Source organism: Diadema antillarum, unplaced genomic scaffold (assembly GCF_040938485.1).
Source record: "Diadema antillarum isolate AM-2024a unplaced genomic scaffold, OU_Dant_1.0 seq00000739_RagTag, whole genome shotgun sequence".
NCBI classification, from domain to species: Eukaryota; Metazoa; Echinodermata; class Echinoidea; order Diadematoida; family Diadematidae; genus Diadema; species Diadema antillarum.
Window position 1 is genome coordinate 115,357 of NW_027271637.1, and position 20,494 is coordinate 135,850.

The 20,494-nt window shown below is 37.5% G+C and overlaps 1 protein-coding gene and 1 long non-coding RNA gene across 2 annotated transcripts in view; both read left to right on the plus strand.

Moving 5' to 3' along the window:
• The first annotated feature begins 625 nt into the window (after positions 1–625).
• On the plus strand, positions 626–2,192 carry LOC139738374 (uncharacterized). The gene is made up of 3 exons (XR_011711439.1): positions 626–654; positions 1,638–1,819; positions 2,149–2,192. It is a non-coding gene; the product is annotated as an uncharacterized lncRNA (long non-coding RNA).
• A 121-nt stretch (positions 2,193–2,313) lies between these two features.
• LOC139738377 (small subunit processome component 20 homolog) overlaps positions 2,314–20,494 on the plus strand; it is a 57,082-nt gene continuing 38,901 nt past the window's right edge. The window contains exons 1-10 of the mRNA XM_071649013.1: positions 2,314–2,371; positions 8,474–8,582; positions 9,294–9,456; positions 11,215–11,280; positions 12,921–13,070; positions 14,328–14,404; positions 16,640–16,975; positions 17,434–17,577; positions 19,398–19,488; positions 20,056–20,267. Of these exons, the coding sequence (XP_071505114.1) occupies positions 2,314–2,371; positions 8,474–8,582; positions 9,294–9,456; positions 11,215–11,280; positions 12,921–13,070; positions 14,328–14,404; positions 16,640–16,975; positions 17,434–17,577; positions 19,398–19,488; positions 20,056–20,267 (1,406 nt within the window). The remainder of the gene's footprint in view (positions 2,372–8,473; positions 8,583–9,293; positions 9,457–11,214; positions 11,281–12,920; positions 13,071–14,327; positions 14,405–16,639; positions 16,976–17,433; positions 17,578–19,397; positions 19,489–20,055; positions 20,268–20,494) is intronic.

Here is a 20,494-nt window from a genome sequence, read left to right on the forward strand (position 1 = left end):
CTTTAACAGGCATTTCCCATAGATGCTTGCCCAAGTATACTCAGGACTTGTCCTCGACAGGTTAAGCTGCAGTTTATTCTTAGCAAACAATGCAGAGTTACTGTACTTTTTAGTGTGAAGCAGATTTTATCTATTTATGCAGATGATCTGGCATTGCCCTTCGTTGCATGTCTACATATTTCCAACTCCCGAGAATTATTCAGAATCTCATGTGGATTGTTTGGAAGTTGTTTACAAATGTTATTTCACAATAGAATTATATTTAATTACTGTTATTATCCATCACATTTTTTGTGTAATATATGGTACTGATTAAGTACTGATTGCCAAACATTTAACACCTTTGTCTCTAGATGTGTTCACAAAGCTGATACTTCACAAGAATTTTCCTCAGCAGAAATGTAGAATGGCATGAAATGATAAGCAAGCGTGATTGAAGAGATGCTATCTCTGTGATGTTGTGTGGTGTAATACTTAAACATTTTATTTATAAGCCTGAATGTTGCATGGTATTACTTTGAGTATGATCCCACATGAATATTTCCTCCTATATTCACTCTTTGCTTTTCTTGCCAGCTCTTTGACAATGAATACAGCAGCAGACATATCCTTCATGCCACAAGGTCTCTCTTCCCCCTGCCTGGATTTGAACAGGTTTGTGCTCTAGTAGCTTGGAGACCTAGGCCATCCCAAACTGACAAGGAATAGATTTGCTGTCTTGATTCGTATGTCTCCTTTTTTTGACCTGCATCACTGAGTCAGTGTAATACCCTGTGCATGACAACACGGCAACCTGCTATGCAGCACAGATCCAAGACATTGACAGTAAAAGCGTCTTCTCTAGATCAAGTCTAGATCTTTTGTGATATCAAGTGTAGATACCCTTACTGGAAAGGTTAAAGTCATTTTAGACAAGTTTTTGAGGAGATGGCCCCTTTGCACCCCCCCCCCCCCCCATAAATAGTCAACATTTTAATCATATTGTAACATTTCAGAATTTCAGAATTTCAGATTTGCCACAAATTATCTGTAGGAGAATGTAATGCAGAGTTGTTCACATGTGTACATGTGGTTCCAAGGTTGAACTGGAACAATGAAAACTTCCAAGCTTTGTTTTCTCTTATTCCAGTTGTGCAAATAAATGTGGCGTGTTTGGAGGTATGGAATGATATGTCATGAGTGTTTGCAGATCTCTGAAGTGGTAGATACATGTACTCAAGAGTCACCCCACAGATATGAATCAATGTCATAATAGTGTCTTTCAGCTCAGATATAAAAGCATTTGCACAAGTGTAAGACACTGGGGCCTTTCCTTATCTCTTGTTGAAGAGAAGAGTCTATATCAGCAAGGCATGCTCATTTTGTTAAAAATGAGGTTATGTTTGTACTGAATGGTGCCATGAAGCGAATGTTTAAAAAGATGAGAGAAAAACCAAGTTCAAAAATGTATCATGAAATAAAGCATGAAGCTACCTTCAGCACAAAGAGTAGTGTCATGATATTATGATGAAATCATGATTATGATGAATAGCTGTGCAAGATGCTTCCTCTATCATCCCCTGTTCCAGATACCAACAGAAATGTACTGTGCTTGAAAATGTTCTCTTTCTGTCTGTTGCTCTTTCTTCTAATTTCAGGATATCTTGCCAAGTCTTTGTGAGTACTGCCATGCAAAAATGGCATCCCAAGATGAAGTGGAGACAGTCTTGTTCACCCTGACAAAGCTCATAGTGCTGAAGAGTCCACAAGTTGAGGTTGGGTCTGACTTGGTAGACTACATACCATACTGCATAGACTTCAGTAGGCACATCCAAATCAGGTGAAATTGACTTCCACTTCGTACACCTACCTGAGCGTGATTCATCAGTGATTTACTTTTGTTACACATCTTATATTATTAGAGAATGTCAGTTTTACACATATCTTTTGTTAGAGCAGTGAATATAGTCATAACAGCCTTAATCAAATTTCCCTTTTTAAGAGCATGTTAAACTTGTCATTGCATGAGCTGATTGGAAATGAATATTTCATAGCTTTCCATTGTGGTGTATTCCTTCATTCCACTTTGGATGTTTAGATAAAATTTGTAATATGTATGCCTTATTCTAATAACTTTTTTTTTCTCCGATGTATCATGTTGTCTCTCAGTTTGGTGAAGCAAAAAAAGTTGCAGCGGAAATCTCTGAGTCCCCCAAATTTCCCTGATCATCTGATGTCCTGCTTGGAGACTGCCTTGTCCTCCAATCTGACCAGTGATGACCACTTTCATGACCTGTGGGCTTCGCTGGTGTGCATTCCCCATGTCAAGTATGTATGGTGATCCGGACAAGGAATCGCACCTACCTCTCCTTTTTTGTCTCGCCCACCGGAGGTGAAGGCGAGACTAAGGGATCCAAATGGCGTCCGTCCGTCGTCCGTCCATCGTCCGTCACAAATGTTAAAGTTTACCTGCAAGACTCTCTTATGATGCATAACTTGGCAACTGTTACAGCAATGGCAGCCACACTTGGGTGATAGAAGCACTAGGGGTATCTTCATGTTATGGTGTTGTCAGAGGTCATGTGATGATGTCAAAGGTCATTTGAGTTCATATATTAAAGAGTATGTGCAAGACTCTCTTTTCTATGTTAAAGTTTACCTGCAAGACTCTCTTTTGACAAATAACTTCACATAAGTTGCTTGGATTACAACCTAACTTGGGTCATAGATGCACTGGGGGTACCTTCATGTTATGGTGCCGTTGGAGGTCACAGGATAAGGTCAAAGGTCATTTGAGGTCATACGTTAAAGTTTACTTGCAAGACTCTTATCACATGTAACTTGACACATGTTGCTACAATGGCAATCAAACTTGGGTGATGGATGCACTGGGGGTACCTTCATGTTATAGTGCCGTAAGAGGTCACATGATAAGGTCAAAGGTCATTTGAGGTCATACGTTAAAGTTTACTTGCAAGACTCTCTTATCACACGTAACTCAGCGCATGTTGCTACAATGGCAATCAAACTTGGGTGATGGTAGATGTCTCTTGGGAAGTTGAAGGTAACCACAAGGTCAAAGGTTACAGACAGGGGTCAACAAACTTTTAGGGCCCAATGTTAAGTTTTTAGGGCGCATTTCGTTTATGGCTCATAACTTTTGATCCCTTTGTCCGTTTGTGACCAAACTTGGATGGAAGATGTCCCTTGGGGAGGTGAAGGTCGTCACAAGGTCAAAGGTCACAGACAGGGGTCAACAAACTTTTAGGGCCCAATGTTATGTTTTTAGGGCGCGTTTTGTTTGTGGCTCATAACTTTTGATCCCTATGTCAGTTTGTGACCAAACTTGGACGGTAGATGTCCCTTGGGGAGTTAAAGGTCATCACAAGGTCAAAGGTTACAGAAAGGGGTCAACAAATTTTTAGGGCTCAATGTTAAGTTTTCATGGCGCGTTTCGATTATGGCTCATTACTTTTGATCCCTTTGTCTGTTTGTGACCAAACTTGGGTGGTAAATGTCCCTTAGGGTGTTGAAGGTCACCACAAGGTCAAAGGTCATAAGCAGGTCAATTAACTTCTGGGAGTTATAAAAAATATTAATTCCTTGTACGCGAATGGGCGAGACACAATTTGGCGATTGCCTTGTTTGAAAACTGAAAAACCAAATACGTCAGAATTTCATGTATGGTAATTCATGACATTTTTGTGAATTTGGCACCACTTGGTGTAGTGTTGCATGTTTGTTTTCAGTATGCAGTATTCATGTCAGCTATTAATATAAAGGAACAAATTACATTGTTTCATACATCAAAAAACAAAATTGGCAGTGAAAAAAAAAAAAGGGGTTATTTCGCAAATTCCTATCTGTACCTTAAGGCATGCTATTCTGAATTGTTGAATAATGCAGTTATTGTAAATGATGGTTCTCTTTATTTTCAAATTTCCAGTTTCTGTGTTTTATTTTGAATGATCAATTCATATCCTTTTGACTTCATAGGCCAAATACTTATTTTTCTCTGCAGACCACTAGATCACTCAAAGTGCCAATCCAGAATCCAGGATATCATTTTAAGGCTAGTGCAAACTTTGGACGAAGAAACAGCAGAGAAAAAAGGTACAGTAATTGTAACTCTTTGTTTTCATGAAATCCAAGAGTCTATATATACCTATTGACGTTGATAGAGTGCACCAGACTTTGAAGCTCTACTGTGTCTGATTTGCACATGGTGAATTAATCCAAAGAATCGAGTCTTTCCTTTCATATCCCTCTTAACCCTAAAAGGGTGGGGGGGGGGGGGGAGCAGAATCTGCCCCCTAGACGTTTTATGTAATAATTCTGTAATGCGAGAAGTCCTCATCATGCTTCTTGACTTTCTTTGTTCAAGTCTAGCGCAACTTTTGAGACCAAATTTGCAATTTCTGCGCATACTTTTACGAAGTCACTACCATTTTTATAACTGCATGTCACCCCCAAACCAGCACAATTTTGTAATTTTGTGTACATTTCGTATGGAAAAAAGTGCTCTGTCATGAAACTCTTAAAATCCTGATTATTTATACTATCAATCACTTTGATTGATTGATTTTATGCTAATTTTGGTAGATACGTGGTCAGTGACAATTTCCATTACAAAAAAAGAAAAAAAAAAAGTTGGAAACAGAAATTCGTAAGAAATTCCAAGAATAATGAAATATATAAGAATTGAAATGACTTTTGACAGTTTTTGTGATGTAAAGTTGTTTAATATGTTAACCCGTTGAGGACGGACTGATTTTGCTACAACACGCATTTCCCATAGACACCTGCCCGAGTATACTCGGGACTCGTCCTCAACGGGTTAAAACAGATATACAAACCAAAAAAGTAGACTCTCAATGCTTTTAAGTAAGCTAAAATGAGATCTTTGGCTTAATTTGCATAATTAATTAATAAGAATTAGAAGTGACTATTTCAACAAATTTTAAGACACAATCTTGTAAACTACAGTGTGGGTGTCATGCATGCCAAAGTTCATCGCAATCACACCACTAGTCTTCTGAGTGCAGCCATCCATGTAACCCTTTACCTGTAACATTTTTTAGATTCCTATAGACTTTAAAAAAGACTCATCCAGTTTCTGTAAGCAAACATAAATAATGATAGTATTCATATATGACTTGTGTGAGTATAATCTCAGTTTGTCATTGTGCAAATGATGTAATGTTTGGTACCCTTGAGTACCAACTCAAAATTTTGTTGAATTATTATTTTTTTGTCCCCGCCGAACGAGTTCGAGCAGGGGACTATGAAACGGGCTCCGTACGTGTGTGTGTCCGTGTGTCCGTCCGTCCGTCCGTGTGTCCGTCTGTGTGTGCGTCCGTGTGTGATCAAAATCTTCAATTTGCTACTTCTCTGTCATTTATGAGCCAATTTTGATTCTGTTTGCTTTATATGATAGCACTACATGGGAGCTTTGAAACTCCTACACAGAATTTCAGTCGTGACCTTTGACCTTGACCTTTGACCTTTGCTACCAAATGCTACTCCTTCGCCATTTCTAACCCGATTTCGATTCCGTTTGCTTTATGTGATGGCACTAGGTGAGGGCTTCAAAACTTCTACACAGAATTTTGACCTTTGACTTCTTTGACCTTTGACCTTGATTTTTGACCTGTATTGTACATTTTGCTACAAAATGCTACTCCTTCGCCATTTCTAACCCTATTTCGATTCCGTTTGCTTTATGTGATGGCACTAGGTGAGGGCTTCAAAACTTCTACACAGAATTTTGACCTTTGACTTCTTTGACCTTTGACCTTGACCTTTGACCTATATTGTACATTTTGTTACAAAATGCTACTCCTTCGCCATTTCTAACCCGATTTCGATTCCGTTTGCTTTATGTGATGGCACTAGGTGAGGGCTTCAAAACTACACAGAATTTTGACCTTCGACTTCTTTGACCTTTGACCTTGATTTTTGACCTGTATTGTACATTTGGCTACAAAATGCTACTCCTTCGCCATTTCTAACCCGATTTCGATTCCGTTTGCTTTATGTGATGGCACTAGGTGAGGGCTTCAAAACTTCTACACAGAATTTTGACCTTTGACTTCTTTGACCTTTGACCTTGATTTTTTGACCTATATTGTACATTTTGCTACAAAATGCTACTCCTTCGCCATTTCTAACCCGATTTCGATTCCGTTTGCTTTATGTGATGGCACTAGGTGAGGGCTTCAACACTTCTACACAGAATTTTGACCTTTGACTTCTTTGACCTTTGACCTTGATTTTTTGACCTGTATTGTACATTTTGCTTCAAAATACTACTCCTTCGCCATTTCTAACCCGATTTCGATTCCGTTTGCTTTATGTGATGGTACTAGGTGAGGGCTTCAACACTTCTACACAGAATTTTGACCTTTGACTTCTTTGACCTTTGACCTTGATTTTTTGACCTGTATTGTACATTTTGTTACAAAATGCTACTTCCGGTGGGGACATATATTACGCACCGCGTAATTTCTACTTTTCCTTGTTTTTTTTATTTCCTACTTATTTTCAGAAAACAATGAGGGGAATAATATTACCTTCAAAATATGTCAGCAGTATATTGAGAAAATGTGTACTTTTCATTAGAAATGTATTAAATTATATTTATATTTATATTTTTTATTTAAATTATATTTATTTAATTTATATTTAAATTTATATTTGTATTTAAATTTTTTTTATTTAAATTATATTTATTGAAATTATATTTATTTAAATTATATTTAATCATAATATTTATTATATTAAATATATTGTAAGAAATTTTGTGAAATTCTCTTCATAAATGAGGATGTCTTTTTAACTCATTGAGGACAGACTGATTTTGCTACAACACGCATTTCCCATAGACACCTGCCCGAGTATACTCGGGACTCGTGCTCAACGGGTTAAAATAGGAAGGTATTGTTGTACATGTGTGATGTCACGAGCTGTAGTCATTTGTCTCCTCGTCTGGTGATGGCTGCACAAAAACTTTGAAAATTGATGACTTTTGATAGTGTTACGACCAAAATCACTCCGAGAATGATCGCACAAAAGAAACAATCAACTGATGTTCAGGCGGTTTATTAACAGTGATATTGTAGGTACAGACTCGTAATCGGTTTTCACGTCAGTACAATGATGGTCACTAGAAACAAATATAAGTCAGTAATGGAATCACTTACTCACTAAATCACGAAATCCCTATACAGTTCCCTGGTAGTGTCCAAATACGATGCTTGATGCACAAATGAATGATCCGCGATGCACCGATGAATGATTCCTTCGACGTAAATCCAGAGGCACAGGTTACAATAGTCCGCGTTATAAATCCAGGGTATATGTCCACAATAGATCCACTGTATAATGTTCACCGCGAAATGTGCAGATCCAACGACCACGTCCAGTCGATGCGTTGAATGATGATTCACTTTAAATTGTCCAGCTAGGAATCCAACCCGTCACAGCTTTGCCGTAGCAATGTCCATTGTTACAAAAATGGAGTCTCTCTCCAATGTAGGCAAATTAATTATCTGCAGGCAAAATGTCTCCCAGGCCAAGTATCTCCACAAACATAACAGGTCAGCAGGTAACACAGGACTGACTATAACAAGTCGCTTCAGAGCCAGAAGTGACGTAACTCTCAGAGCAGAGGTGTTGGGTACTCTGCCTACTGCAGAATTTCTCTAGCTTATATACTATCTATTCACCCCCTTCTAGCACATTCTATAACTCTCTCCAACCTACTAGCCAGTCCAAGTTCCAGGAAACCTGGATGACTCACTGCCTAACTATGTACAAAACATCATTACCAAGAATAACTACCAATCACATTGGGCTACAGAGACAGTGCCTCACTCAGCCAAATATGTAAGCACTTCCCAGAACATTCTGGAAATGGGTGAAATCATTCTAGATTGAGTGAGCTATAATGTTTGTCCTATTCCATGCATGTACTGTATAGCTACATTGTATACCACCTAGAAAATTCTCCACTGATCTGGTCAGCCTGTATGTACTATATGTATACCACATAGAATGTTCTCCATTAATCTGGTCCACCTGTGTACATACACATTAAAACAGCCATGCATACAGTACATCATACATATGTACATAACTACTAGTGTGTACATTTGTGACAATAGGAATGTCTGATTTTCTTCAAGCTTCACTGCTGTGTTCTTCTAATGTTGCTACATTCACTCAATCCACATGTATATTTGGTTGTCATTCCTCTTTAAGGACATTCAACTGTGTGGGCTCTGTGCATTGCACTAAACAAAACCTTTACAAACCTCTGTACAGTATTATGATGATCCATCTATTTTTTTTATTGTGGTTAAGGACCTTGTTTGATCAAGTTTATTCCATGTGAAGTCATCTATGTTGTATTATCTCTATCTCTATCACTGTATATTTCTGAAAAGTGAAGTTGGATATACACATATGTACTATTGTTTTTTTACTTCACCAGATGAGAAGACCTATGTCCTATCAGCAGCCATTCAGTCGCTTCTTCTCATCTCCAAGTCACACCATCCCACTGATGTTCTCAAGATGTCCCTTGTCCATTCTCTCCTCAGGTAAACATAATTGTGACATATATCTCTACCAGTGCACCTACATGTATCAATGTTTGTTGTCATAGCTTTAAAGTTGTATGTTATGGCTTCTACATTGTACTCTCCCTTTAACTCTTTATGTGCCCTGGTGGAAACCCCCTGTGTGCCACATTATTTTGAGACATTATCGCAGTCTTGCTTTGAGAAAACATTTTTTTTTTTCAAATTTATATAAATTTTAGAGAATTTTTTCGTTTTGAAGTATAGACAAAGTGAGCAAATGTGTAGAGAAAATGCCAAGCTTTGAATTGATGTAAATTGTATGACAAATCTATGATTCCTTTTCTTTCAAATATCCAGTTTCTTTATTACTGTGAAGGTTTAACTTTTGCACACAAAGCAGTGACAAAAACTTAGAAATTGTTCACAAATCCAGTAGGATACATTGCTTGTTAGTCAGTCACACCATAAAATGCAAGCTATAGACGAGAGGAACAGAATCGCGAGAAACGCTTTCATTGTACTGTGGCATTTGGCGATTTATTCATCGGTTTGGGCGGGTTTGTGCATTTGAGCAGAATGTGCAAAGTTGGCACACCGTCGACTGAGTCGGACGTGCGAACGTGGCACATAAATAGTTAAATCTTTATGAGACTGTGAGGTGACCTTTGTGCTATCATAACAGTTCTAACATGACTTGCTTTCCTTTGATTCTCTCCCTTCTCTCATTAGGACTTGCCCCACGTCACCTCACATTCTACTTGCAGCCAGCTGTTACTTCAGTCTCTGTGAAGTATTTGGACCCGGGAGTAAAACGGAGGGGATCGTGACAGCTGACACCCTGAATGATCTTTACCCCCATTTGGAGCAGAACCTTCTGGCACCATCTAGTCTGGTAATGAACACAGCATGTCCTCGTGATGCTACATAATAAAAGGTGTTTGTGTTTGTTTATGTAGGTTTATTTTTTTGCTTGCTTTTAGTGTCTTGACTTTTATGCACAAATAAATCAAACTTTATAATGCGAAGTACTGTGAGCAGTAAGTCAAGATGGAATTCATACAAATTGAGGTGAACTTGACGTAGTGTAATCCGAGGCAGGTTCAGAGATTAATTTCTGTGTGTAAATTTCACAGTGTTTTGCAGGAATCATGGAATGTATGAAATGATTGCAAATGATACTTAGAAATACATTCCTGAAATGCAAAGGTCAAAGTCAAATTTGAAATGTTATCATCATTGTGGATTAATCTACAAAATATTTGAGTACCGGCATTCAATCAAAGTTTTAAGTGAATTCTGACAGCAAGATCCAGGTAATCTCTGGATAGATGTGTCTGAAGTTTAATAAGGAATGAAAGAAGCAAACTTCTGGGATTACAATTACAATTACAATTTGTGATTTGTTATGATTACTGGAAACAGTGAAAACTGGAAGTACAAACATTTTAAAATAGTGGATTTAGATATTTCATTCAATTTCAATCTAATTCAATTTAAGTGTCAATAAATGAATAAGTACAGAGGATTATTTTCATCCTTTGTGTGAGATATAATTAACAATTGGTATAACTAGCAAGTTTACATGCAGGTTGATTCAGAGAATTTTTAATGGATTTTCCAATATTTCTCATGCTTTTACTTGGTGTTTTACCAAACTTTCCTGATTCACTGAATCAACACAAATGTTTGGGGAACTTCTCTTCAAAGTTCAACATAGAATACTGAGAGAATAAAACAAACAAAAAGCTCAGAAATGAGATATCATTGGCTGCTAGCAATTACAAAATCTTTTTAAACGATTATCAGCAAATCAGACAAACATTTCCAGCTGCTACAAATGAGTAAAGTTGAGAGATGGAGACATATTGATTTTAATGGTTATGAATGAGACTAATAAATACCCTGCTGTTTGTGATAAAACATGCTACAGAGAGAGAGAAGAATAAGTAGGCATAGTGCTGTGCCTTGTCACAGCTTTCATGTTTGCATAGTTCTATAGTCCTATGAATGCTGAAGGTAATATAATGCACTCATATAGACCACTATAAAGCAGTTGTTGTTTATATATTTTAAGCAGTTGTTGATATACGCAAAGAGCTACATGTGAAAATGCACAATTGTTTCTTGGAGTTCATTTTGGTCACTTTGTTAAAGGAGACATCAGTTTGCCTGCAAAACCAGTGACTGTCAAAAATAGCCCCCTCAACATTTTTCAAAGCAAAAAAGTTTTTATGTTGAAATTTCACGACTATTTTTTCCACATCTCGTACACATTTTAAGACCCTGTTTGCAAAGATCAGGGATACAGTTGCAGAGATAAAGTGCATATTGGTGACCAACATCACAAAGAAGGGTGTTTTGCAATTATTTTTGTGTGTACCCCCACAAATATGATTCTTCTTTTTTTTTGGCGGGGAGGGGAGGGGCAAAGTAGCCCCATCCCCCTCAACATTTTATGCGATAATTTCTGTACTGAAAAAAAAATACACATTAAGAAAATAAATAAAACTCACACTGAAATTTAACCCAGCCTGGGCTATATAGGGTAAAGTGTGTAACACCATCATATTTGTTCTATCATTTATCTCTATCATGGTAAACACCTCTCCGCAAGAGTTGTAATAATATCTCTCTTTGGATTGTCTTTTAGATCCGGAGGCTAACGCTGCGGATTCTCAACAATTTGCCAGTTACTTTGCCAAGTTCCCAAGACCTTGTAAGTAACTGTATACCACATCCTGTAAATTTTATGAGCCTACAGTTTTTATGCCTCCGCCACGAAGTGTCGCCAGAGGCATTATGTTTTCGGGTTGTCCGTCCATCCGTCCTTCCATCAGTAATCAATTTTGTGGACAGCGTATCTAAAAAATTGTTAGAGGTATCCTAATGAAACTTGGCATGTATATGTATGAGTGGGCGAAGTTGTGCATATCAACTTTTGGGGGCACATGCTCAAGGTCAAAGATCAAAAGGTCAAGGTCAAATGCTCAAAATTTCACTATTTCCCCTATACCTATGCAATGCCTGGAGGTATTTTCTTCAAACTTGGTGTATACATGAACTGCCAAATAAAGATTCCCCAGAGAGAGCTTTGGGTCATGAGGTCAAAGGTCAAGTGAAAATGTTACAATTTCACTTTTTTCTCCATATCTCACAAATATTTCAAGGTATCTTCATTGAACTTAGTATATATGCATGTACTGACTGGCAGTGATCATGTAGGGAATTTAGGGGTCATGGGTCAAAGGTCATGGGTCAAAGGTCAAGGTCAACTCATCAAAATGTCATTATTTCTCTCTTATCTATGCAATACCTGCAGGATTTTTTTCTTGAAACTTAGTGTATGCATGCATTATCGAATACAGATTCTCTTGGAAGTTGCACGCCAAAAGGTCAAAGGTCAAGTGAAAGTGCTAAATTTCACTTCTTCTTTAAATTTGTAAAAGGGTCAAAAGTTGGGTACAAATCCTCAAATCCCCAAATACCTGCACTCTTAGACAGTATAGCCATTCATCCAAATAAACCTAGTTCAAGGAAAGTGAACACTCAATGCGTTTGTGACAAACATGTCATTTTAAAAATTTGCCAGTTATGTGAAACTGTCATCACACATTGTCAAGACATTGTGCTATAGACCTATTTGGAGAACCATGCATTATGGCGGAGGCATACCAGTCACCATAGCGACATGGGAGAGTGTAGGGCAATGGTGTGCTGGATGTTGAAGTTGCATGGAGGGAGACAGGAGGATGGGAGACAGGGAAATATGAAAGGAAGAATAGAGTGAGAATCAGGCAAGGGGTTTGAAAGTTGATGGGGGAGAAAGATGAAACAGAAAAAAAGGAGAAGAGGGGTTAAAGGGGAAGGTTAAAAAATCATGGAGATAAGAGAGAGAAGTGTGAAGATGTCAATTTCTTAACAGTATTTAACAAAACAGTGAGAGAATGAAACTGATATAAAAACGATAGCTAATGTGATCTATTGTGTAGGCATGTATGCCTATTTTTTGGATGTCTGATTGATACTATGCTTCTTTCCACCATTTATTGAGATGTGCTGGTTTCAGAGTGATTGTCAAATAAAATCTACAAGGTTCACTTTTTGGGAGATTAGGCAGGAAGAAAAAAAACTGTTAAGGAAGATTAACCCACCAAAATCCTTTCTTATGATAATACAGGAATTTCGATGCAGACTTTGCTTGTCCAACAAAGGCATTGTATTAAATTTGTGAAGGGAGGCTTCTGTGTACGGTTCATGACCATATTCTTGCCCAAGACTGTGCAGTGTCATTACCGTATGACACTGCACAGCCTTGGGCAAGAATGATCATAACGAAGTGATGTTTTTCCTTCTCAGCCCCTGCCGCAGGTCTCCATCTTCAGGCTTTGTCTCCAAGCAGAGGAGACACCTGTTGCCGTCGAGACATACCGAGAGAGATTGAAATGCTTGAGGAAGCTAGAACACTCTCTGGCCAAACACAACATCCCTGTCGGCAACTTTGAAAGTGTGAGCATCTCAGCAGACATATCAAAGAGCTATCTCTTCCTTTGAATCTGTATGTTATATGTCTCTGTCAGTCAGTGAGTGATGCCTTGCACCTTTCCTACTTGAAAACTGTCTCTCATTGTAGATTCACTATATTTCGTATAATTACGTATATCTATATTAGAACTCAGTATCTTTGTTGAAGTGAACATTCAAAGAAAATTAACCATTTGACAGAAATTAATATGCTGTGTTTATGCTAGAATCTTGGAAAGGACAAAGTGTAAGACTTTTGCTCATTCCACAACAGGAAATGCAACAAGAGCAATGAGAAAATTCATACGATGTCTGCAGTAATGCAAGCACTGCAGATGAATTTGGGAAAATTCAGCGAAAATTTTACTGACTTCATAAAATGGGCCAATCTAACAGCAGCAGACAATGTGTCACAGCTGAAACACAAATCATACATGCATTCATTGCTCCTGAAGAAGATGTTGAATTACTTTGAATTATATTCTTCGAAAGAAAAGTGGCACAGAACACTGCTATAAGAGTGCCCAGCTAAAGCCAGGCTGACACTTGCACGATTCTGTGGCACGCATTGGCACGACTTCGAGTCGTGCCAGTGCGCAAACTAGTCATAAACTGGCGCTAAATGTGCGTAAACCCGTCATGACTGCGTGCCATGTCAGGACGAGAATTTTGAAATGTTCAAAATTTTGGTCATGACAAAATTTCGCGACCGGGTCGTGAACTATGGCAAACTGTTCGTGAATATAAAATATTACAGTTGGAAAAGGAATCGCGAGATTAATATTGTACAATATCATGATATACATTTCAGATTGCAAAAAATATCAATTTTTTTTTTTATCTTACTTCCCATTTCTTTCTCTCTCTTTCTGTCTCTCATTCAACATGATCATGACTTCTGTAGAAAATTATCACAGATTCATTCATTCATTCATTCATTCACTCATTCAACAAAAACAACAAAAACAGTTGAAACACTTATTGCAATTGTGGTAATTTGTATGTCCAACTTCACTTCTTCTTTTTTTGCAATGTATTGCATTGCTTTATTATGAAAAGCAGTTTTTCAATGCATTGCATTGCTTTATTATGAAAAGCAGCTGAAAATTAATGATTCATCAATCAAGCATATTTGCCAGAACTTTAAGAAGTTTGTTGAGGGATTTGATCAAAATGTGCAATTCAAGAGTCTTCGGCGAATATAACCAAATTGCTTGTACTAAATTTTTCTTTTGATTGCAGGTGCCACTGAGATACCTAATCAGTCAACTCTATGTGAACTTCCAGCTGCTATGGGATCCTGTTGGAGATATAATCAAGTGAGCAACCACCCCCTTACCAAACTGGCATACAAATTCCTGATAGCTTCCATGATCAGTTTCTGGTTTCTTCAACAAACTTCCTTTGAAACACCCTTCTTTGGTATCCTTTAAATATTCTATTATATGTGTTGGCATGGAATATATAACTTTCATGTGTCCTTTGTGTCAAATTTAAGATCATCCATCATACTGGTTTGATGATCAGAAATGTTCCTTCAGCTTGTAGATGTATGTGTGTGTGTGTGTGTGTGTGTCAAAGTAAACCCGATATGGCAGTTTCTTATCGAGTATTATGATTTTATAGTTGAGTTTAAGGCTCTCGAATGGAAAGATATTTTCTTGGGCCTACGAGGCAGTTCAAATCGAATTAAATGTGTGAATGCTTTGATAATTTTGATGAAAGTTGTAATATTTCGGTCAAGAGAAGAAAATAAGTTACCCAAGAGGGAAAAGATAAAGAAAATTTTTTTGGATTTTATAGAGGAGGAAAAGAAAATTGCACTAAAAGCAGGTAAGCTTGGGTTTCATTTGCAAAAATGGGAGGAGTTGAAACTTTCGTAGAGAAGGGTTTTTTTTTTTTTTTTTTCATTGATTTATCCACACTGTTGGCAGGGATAGGTGTCCACATTGATGGTATGAATTATATATGTTAATATATGCTATTTAGGTTTTTTTTATTTTTTTTATTTTTTTTATCTTGCTTTCCTGACGTCATATATACTGTATGGCAAGTTTCGGTTTCTGGCGTGTTAATGTTTAGGAATTGGTATTTATCAGCATTATGGTGGTCACATTTTTCTTTTCTTTCCCACGTCAGACGTTTGGTCAGTTTTTGGTTTTTACTGTGTAGGAAACAGGTAACCATGATACGACATGCACATGATGTATGTAGTGTGATTTGGTGTGTGAGTGTTTGTGTTTGTGAGTATGCGCGTGTGGGTATGTTTGTTGTGGTTGTTGTTTTGTGTTTGTATAGGTGTGTGCTGAGGGTAAGTTTCCTGGGGGAGGTATGTTTATGTAAATGAGTGGAGATGGTCGGGATTAGGTAGATGTAGTTAGGTAGTAGTAGAGTACTGGTGTGCAAGTTGAGGGGGTTAAGCAGGAATACGGCTTGTTTTGTTTTGATAATATGCACTTACAGTATGGTTATTTTGTATGGGGGAGGGGGGGTAGGTTGATGGGTTAAAAAAAATTGATGAGTTTTGTTTGATCAATTTAAGCATGATTTTTTTTTTCAGTTTATGGCAAGTTTGGGGAAATGCTGTATTCTCAAGGGAACTTAATGAAGCAGATATTGATTATTTTGATCGAGTTGATCAAGATGTTTTTTTTTTCCTTTAAGAGTTATGCCTAATTTGATATAAGTTTTGTACAATGTATATAACATGTGGTCTGCAAAAAAAGAGTATGTTAAAAAAAAGGTGATTTAGCAGCGCAATTTTTTTTTGAGTGATAAGGCAGATATAGATTGTCTTGATTACAATAATCAAGATAGCTTGTTTTTTTCTGAGAGTTATGCAGAATTTCATTTCATTTCTATTATATAAACATGGTATGATTTGAAGAAAAAAAAACCCAACAAAATATATTGTACTGTATGTTGGAAAAAATGATTTAGCAGCGCAAGAGAGAATAATACAGCTGCTTATTGTATCCCCCAAACAGAGTTCTGAGGATACTATGGATTATTTTTGTTCATATTAATTTTGTTGTCAACATGGACCTGATATTGAATGAAATTCAAATAAAGAATATCATAAAACAAAAAAGTGTGTGTGTATGTGGAAGTGTATTATATATTCATGCATTAGCTTGATGCTTACAAGACAGAGGGGTGGTTTCTTTCTAAACATGTACATTATCGTGCAGCTCTGTTGAACAGATGCTAGTCATTAGAAGAATCTACTTCATGCTCAGACTCCCAGCAAAGGTCTGTGAAGTGGGAACTATGGAGAGAGGGAATGCAGATCAGATAGTTGGAGCCGTTTTAACCCATTGAGGACAAGTCACGAGTATACTCTGGCAAGTGTCTATGGGAAATGCGTGTTGTAGCAAAATCAGCCTGTCAATGGGTTAAAGTTGATTGGTTTTATGAGCTGCCATTTAAATTGCTGTGGAGTCAAATATTTTCAAGCCGCTACTCAAGCACACAACAGGCCTGAACTTACCAGTAACCCTGATATTCCTACTTAACATTCTGTCTTTGTCCATTTATGGTTTGATTGTCTACAGAACTCATGCTTATGAGATGGACAAGAAGCTATTTTGGGACGTTTACTCTCAGGCCCTGCACAGTGCTGCATCTCACACCGAACAAAACCTCTTCTACATCCGGTCCACTCAGATGCACCAAACACAGCACATAGATGCATCAATCAACTCTGACACCACAGAGGTGTCCAGTCTTCCTGGGCTGTTTTCTCATTGCCAAGGTGATGCCAGTAGCAGCATGGATCGTCCAGACCATGGAAATTTCCGTAGGCTACTCTGGAAGACAATGGAGAACTTCCCAAACCGGGCTGAGGGGCGCTCAAGAGAGCTCTCTCCCCTTCTCCTTAGATTCATGAAGTAAGATTTGAGCAAGTTTGATTCCTTTATTAGATGATTCTGTGGAATATGCGACTTGATTATGAACTTGTGTCATGTGGTTAAAAGCACCTTTTTGTGATATGTGATTCTACCTTGAGACTGTTGATATATCAGTCTGCTGATGAATGATATTTTATCGAATAACCAGTGGAAGAAGAATTTATTTACAGTAAATGTTTGCCAAAGGTATCTGAGAATGAATATATGAAGCAAACATGATTGTCCAATGAATGATGAGTAAGTAAAGAAGATGGAGTACAGGAAAGATCAGAGAAGGAAACATGAAAATTGAAAGGGACTTTTGTGGAAAAGATGTGTAGAATTATTTCTCAGCTCTATGTCTTGTATGATCATATGGGGACTTGAAACGGTTTTAACTCTCATGAGATCTGTTTCACTTCTCCACTTACCTCATGTCCTGTTTTCTTGTTCTGCAGGAAGGAGTTCTATGTGACGGATGTAAGCAATGCTCCTACTCAGAATCTTTGTCAGGTCAAAGGTCAGCCAAAGGACCAAGTGACTGAGAGTAGTGAAGAGGAAAATGGGGATGTGAAAGGGAAGAGGAAACGACCCATGAACAAGTGAGCAAATTTACTGATACAGGATATGAGAAAGCATATATGTAAGAGCTAGTTGGTAATCATAGGTGTTCAAGTTAACGATTAGTTAATGAGTAATTAAGTGTTGATAATTTGCTAAATGCAGTTATGTGATTATAAAATCAATCTTCCCTCTCAGAGTCATTTAAAACTCAAAGCTAGGAAACAAATTCTCACGCTGATACAAAAAAACAAACAAGCAAACAAACCACCAACTACCCAGCAAACTTTTTATAAAGTAAACATAATGGTAAGATGCTATTAATTTCACTCATTTCAATATTTGTTACTAGGTATTATTTTGTAGTAGGTTACCTTGGGGCACAACTTGTCTGCATGCGTTGTAATATCCTGCGTTGTATCAATTATAACGAGGCACTCTCTAGCTAGCTAAAGGCATTAATGTGCTCTGTGTTCAACCCAGTGTCTCTGTATATCCCTGTCACATTCTACAAAAAAAAAAGAAAAAAAAGAGTGAGAATATCTGTCTATCCTGGTACAGGCTATGTTGGCAGGAACATCACAGAATCTATTCATCCTGCACCATATCTTACACTTATTTTATCTACGTGTATTTCTGTCGGATTAAGACAGTTAGGAGCACTGATGTTTCTGTACAACTATTTCAAAGCTCTGTGTATGGAGATTTGGTACTAACAGGGATGTGTTACAGAGATGGAGTGGCAACTCTTCGTAATTCATGCAAACACATGTTTGGGTTCAAAGCATTGACAATGGAATGTCTAACATCTCACTACGCTTTTAAGTCATGCTCGGCACCGCTCTAGTTGCAAGACGAAGTTTGGAGACGAAGAACGCATTTCACCTTTCGTTGAATTACGAGCTTTATTTCACAGTAAGATTTTGAATGAAATGCTCTAATCGATTTAGAACAGTTTAGGAAAGAATTCAATATTATAAACATGTATTTCTAGTTTCTTTGTAAGGCGCAAATCGAAATGAAATGAAAATTAGGCCATCTTAAAAACCTAATATTTTTCTATGATGCGCACATTTGTGCATGTTAGTTTTCTATCTTTTAATCTGGGATATTTTGATCTTTCAAATAAAGTACTCTGCTAAAGCGTGTCCAGCGTGTTTTTAAACTATTTGCTGTTAGAATTGTCAGGTTTACACTGCATTTTGATTCGCTGCTTCAATTCAAGGTACACAAATTCATTGTTGCCATCACATTGAAAGAGAGAGTAAATTGCAGTAGGGGCAAGTCTTTCCTGATGTGAGAGCGCTAGTCCCCATTATTGATGCTCTCTTTTGTCAAAGCACATGGGTAACACCTGTAGTTGAGCGCATAACTTCTCGACGTTGCCGCGCATGACTTCAAAGGAGAGCAGGAGTTTTCTCTCCTTTTCTAACATCTCCCCGGTACTAACTGGCATGGTATATACTCTCAGGTTGCATTATGGGAAATATGCACAAATTGCAGGATTGTAACAGAGTTATAGCTAGGACCATGCTTCCCATTGTTCAAGGCATCAGTGGTAAGATGAACTTTGGAATGAAAAGAGATTATATGTCTATCAACACAGATAGAATTGTATGTCAGCCACCAACATGCATGTAGTATACAATGATACTGAGTGTTATCAGGTCAAAGCTGTATATTGCCTCAATAGGATATTTCCCGCAGTTTCTGTTCATAAAATGATTCTTGCTTCATTGGATTGACCTTGTTATGTTTTGCTCCAGTTTTGATTATCACTGATATTTGTCAATCAAAAAACCTTTGTGAGGACAGTTTTTTCCACAGTCTATGACCAATTAATGCATTTGTTTGACCACAGGGCATTGGTAGCTCATCTCAACCTCTTCAGCAAGTTCAAAGACCCAAAGTCTCTGTACCTAGAACCTGAGCTCAGGCAGCTCTACTTGAATGTAAGTTGTAATTATGGCCCAGTACGTGTAGCTTTGGAAACTATTATGGAACACAATTTAGTGTGATTAATCATGGCACAATCCTGTCATTTCTCAGTATCAGAGCACTTTCTTCAAAACATCCATCAATGACAAAAGAATTCAAGTACCCTTTCTGTAACATTTGATGATAATAAATATGACTTTTAGAAAACCTTTCTGTTGATATTATTAAAGTGCATACTGGGTTTATGGAGCACAGCTTCCTGATGCTGCCTTTAATATATATTCCATGGATTTGCTTACCTAGATGCTTGTCTATTGTGTAGATACTACATGACAAGGGAATGTTTTTAATGAAAATATTGGAAACTGCCTTCAGAGTTTCATAATGAGCTTGGGCATTTTCTGTTATTTCTTTTGAATTTACCTGTAATGTATGCACACATTCTGAAATTTTTCCTTTAAGTTAAACCATTACAATTGTTATTACTAGTGTAAACTACCAAAAAATAATAAATAAAACTAAATGATAGAAACTTGAAAAACAAATCACATTTCTACTTCTTTTTATGGAACTTGTTTTAGTTGTTAGCCAGTCGCAACCCTGATGTTCAAAAGGCTGCCCTTGCTTGTCTCTACACCTACAACTACAAGTATTTGAGTCCGTACAGAGAGAATCTGGACCAACTGATGGATGATAAGTTATTTAGAGATGCCTTGGTCCACTTTGGGATTGACACGACATCTGGCATTGTGAACCCTGTAGACAGAGAGGGCCTGTTACCTGTGCTCCTAAGGTGAGGATCAGACAGTGTGTCACGTGAAATACGTATATGTGACCCTGCACCACAAAACAAACAAAAAGTCACCAGATATGAAGTTTTAGTTAAGACCATATTCTGAAAGAGCGGACTTTAAGCTTTAAAATGATGTATAACTCAAATCAAATGGACTCTCCTAACCTATCTAAATATTGGAAAGAAAGCACAAACTCAGGAAAAGTGTGAACTGAGAACAGAGGCTC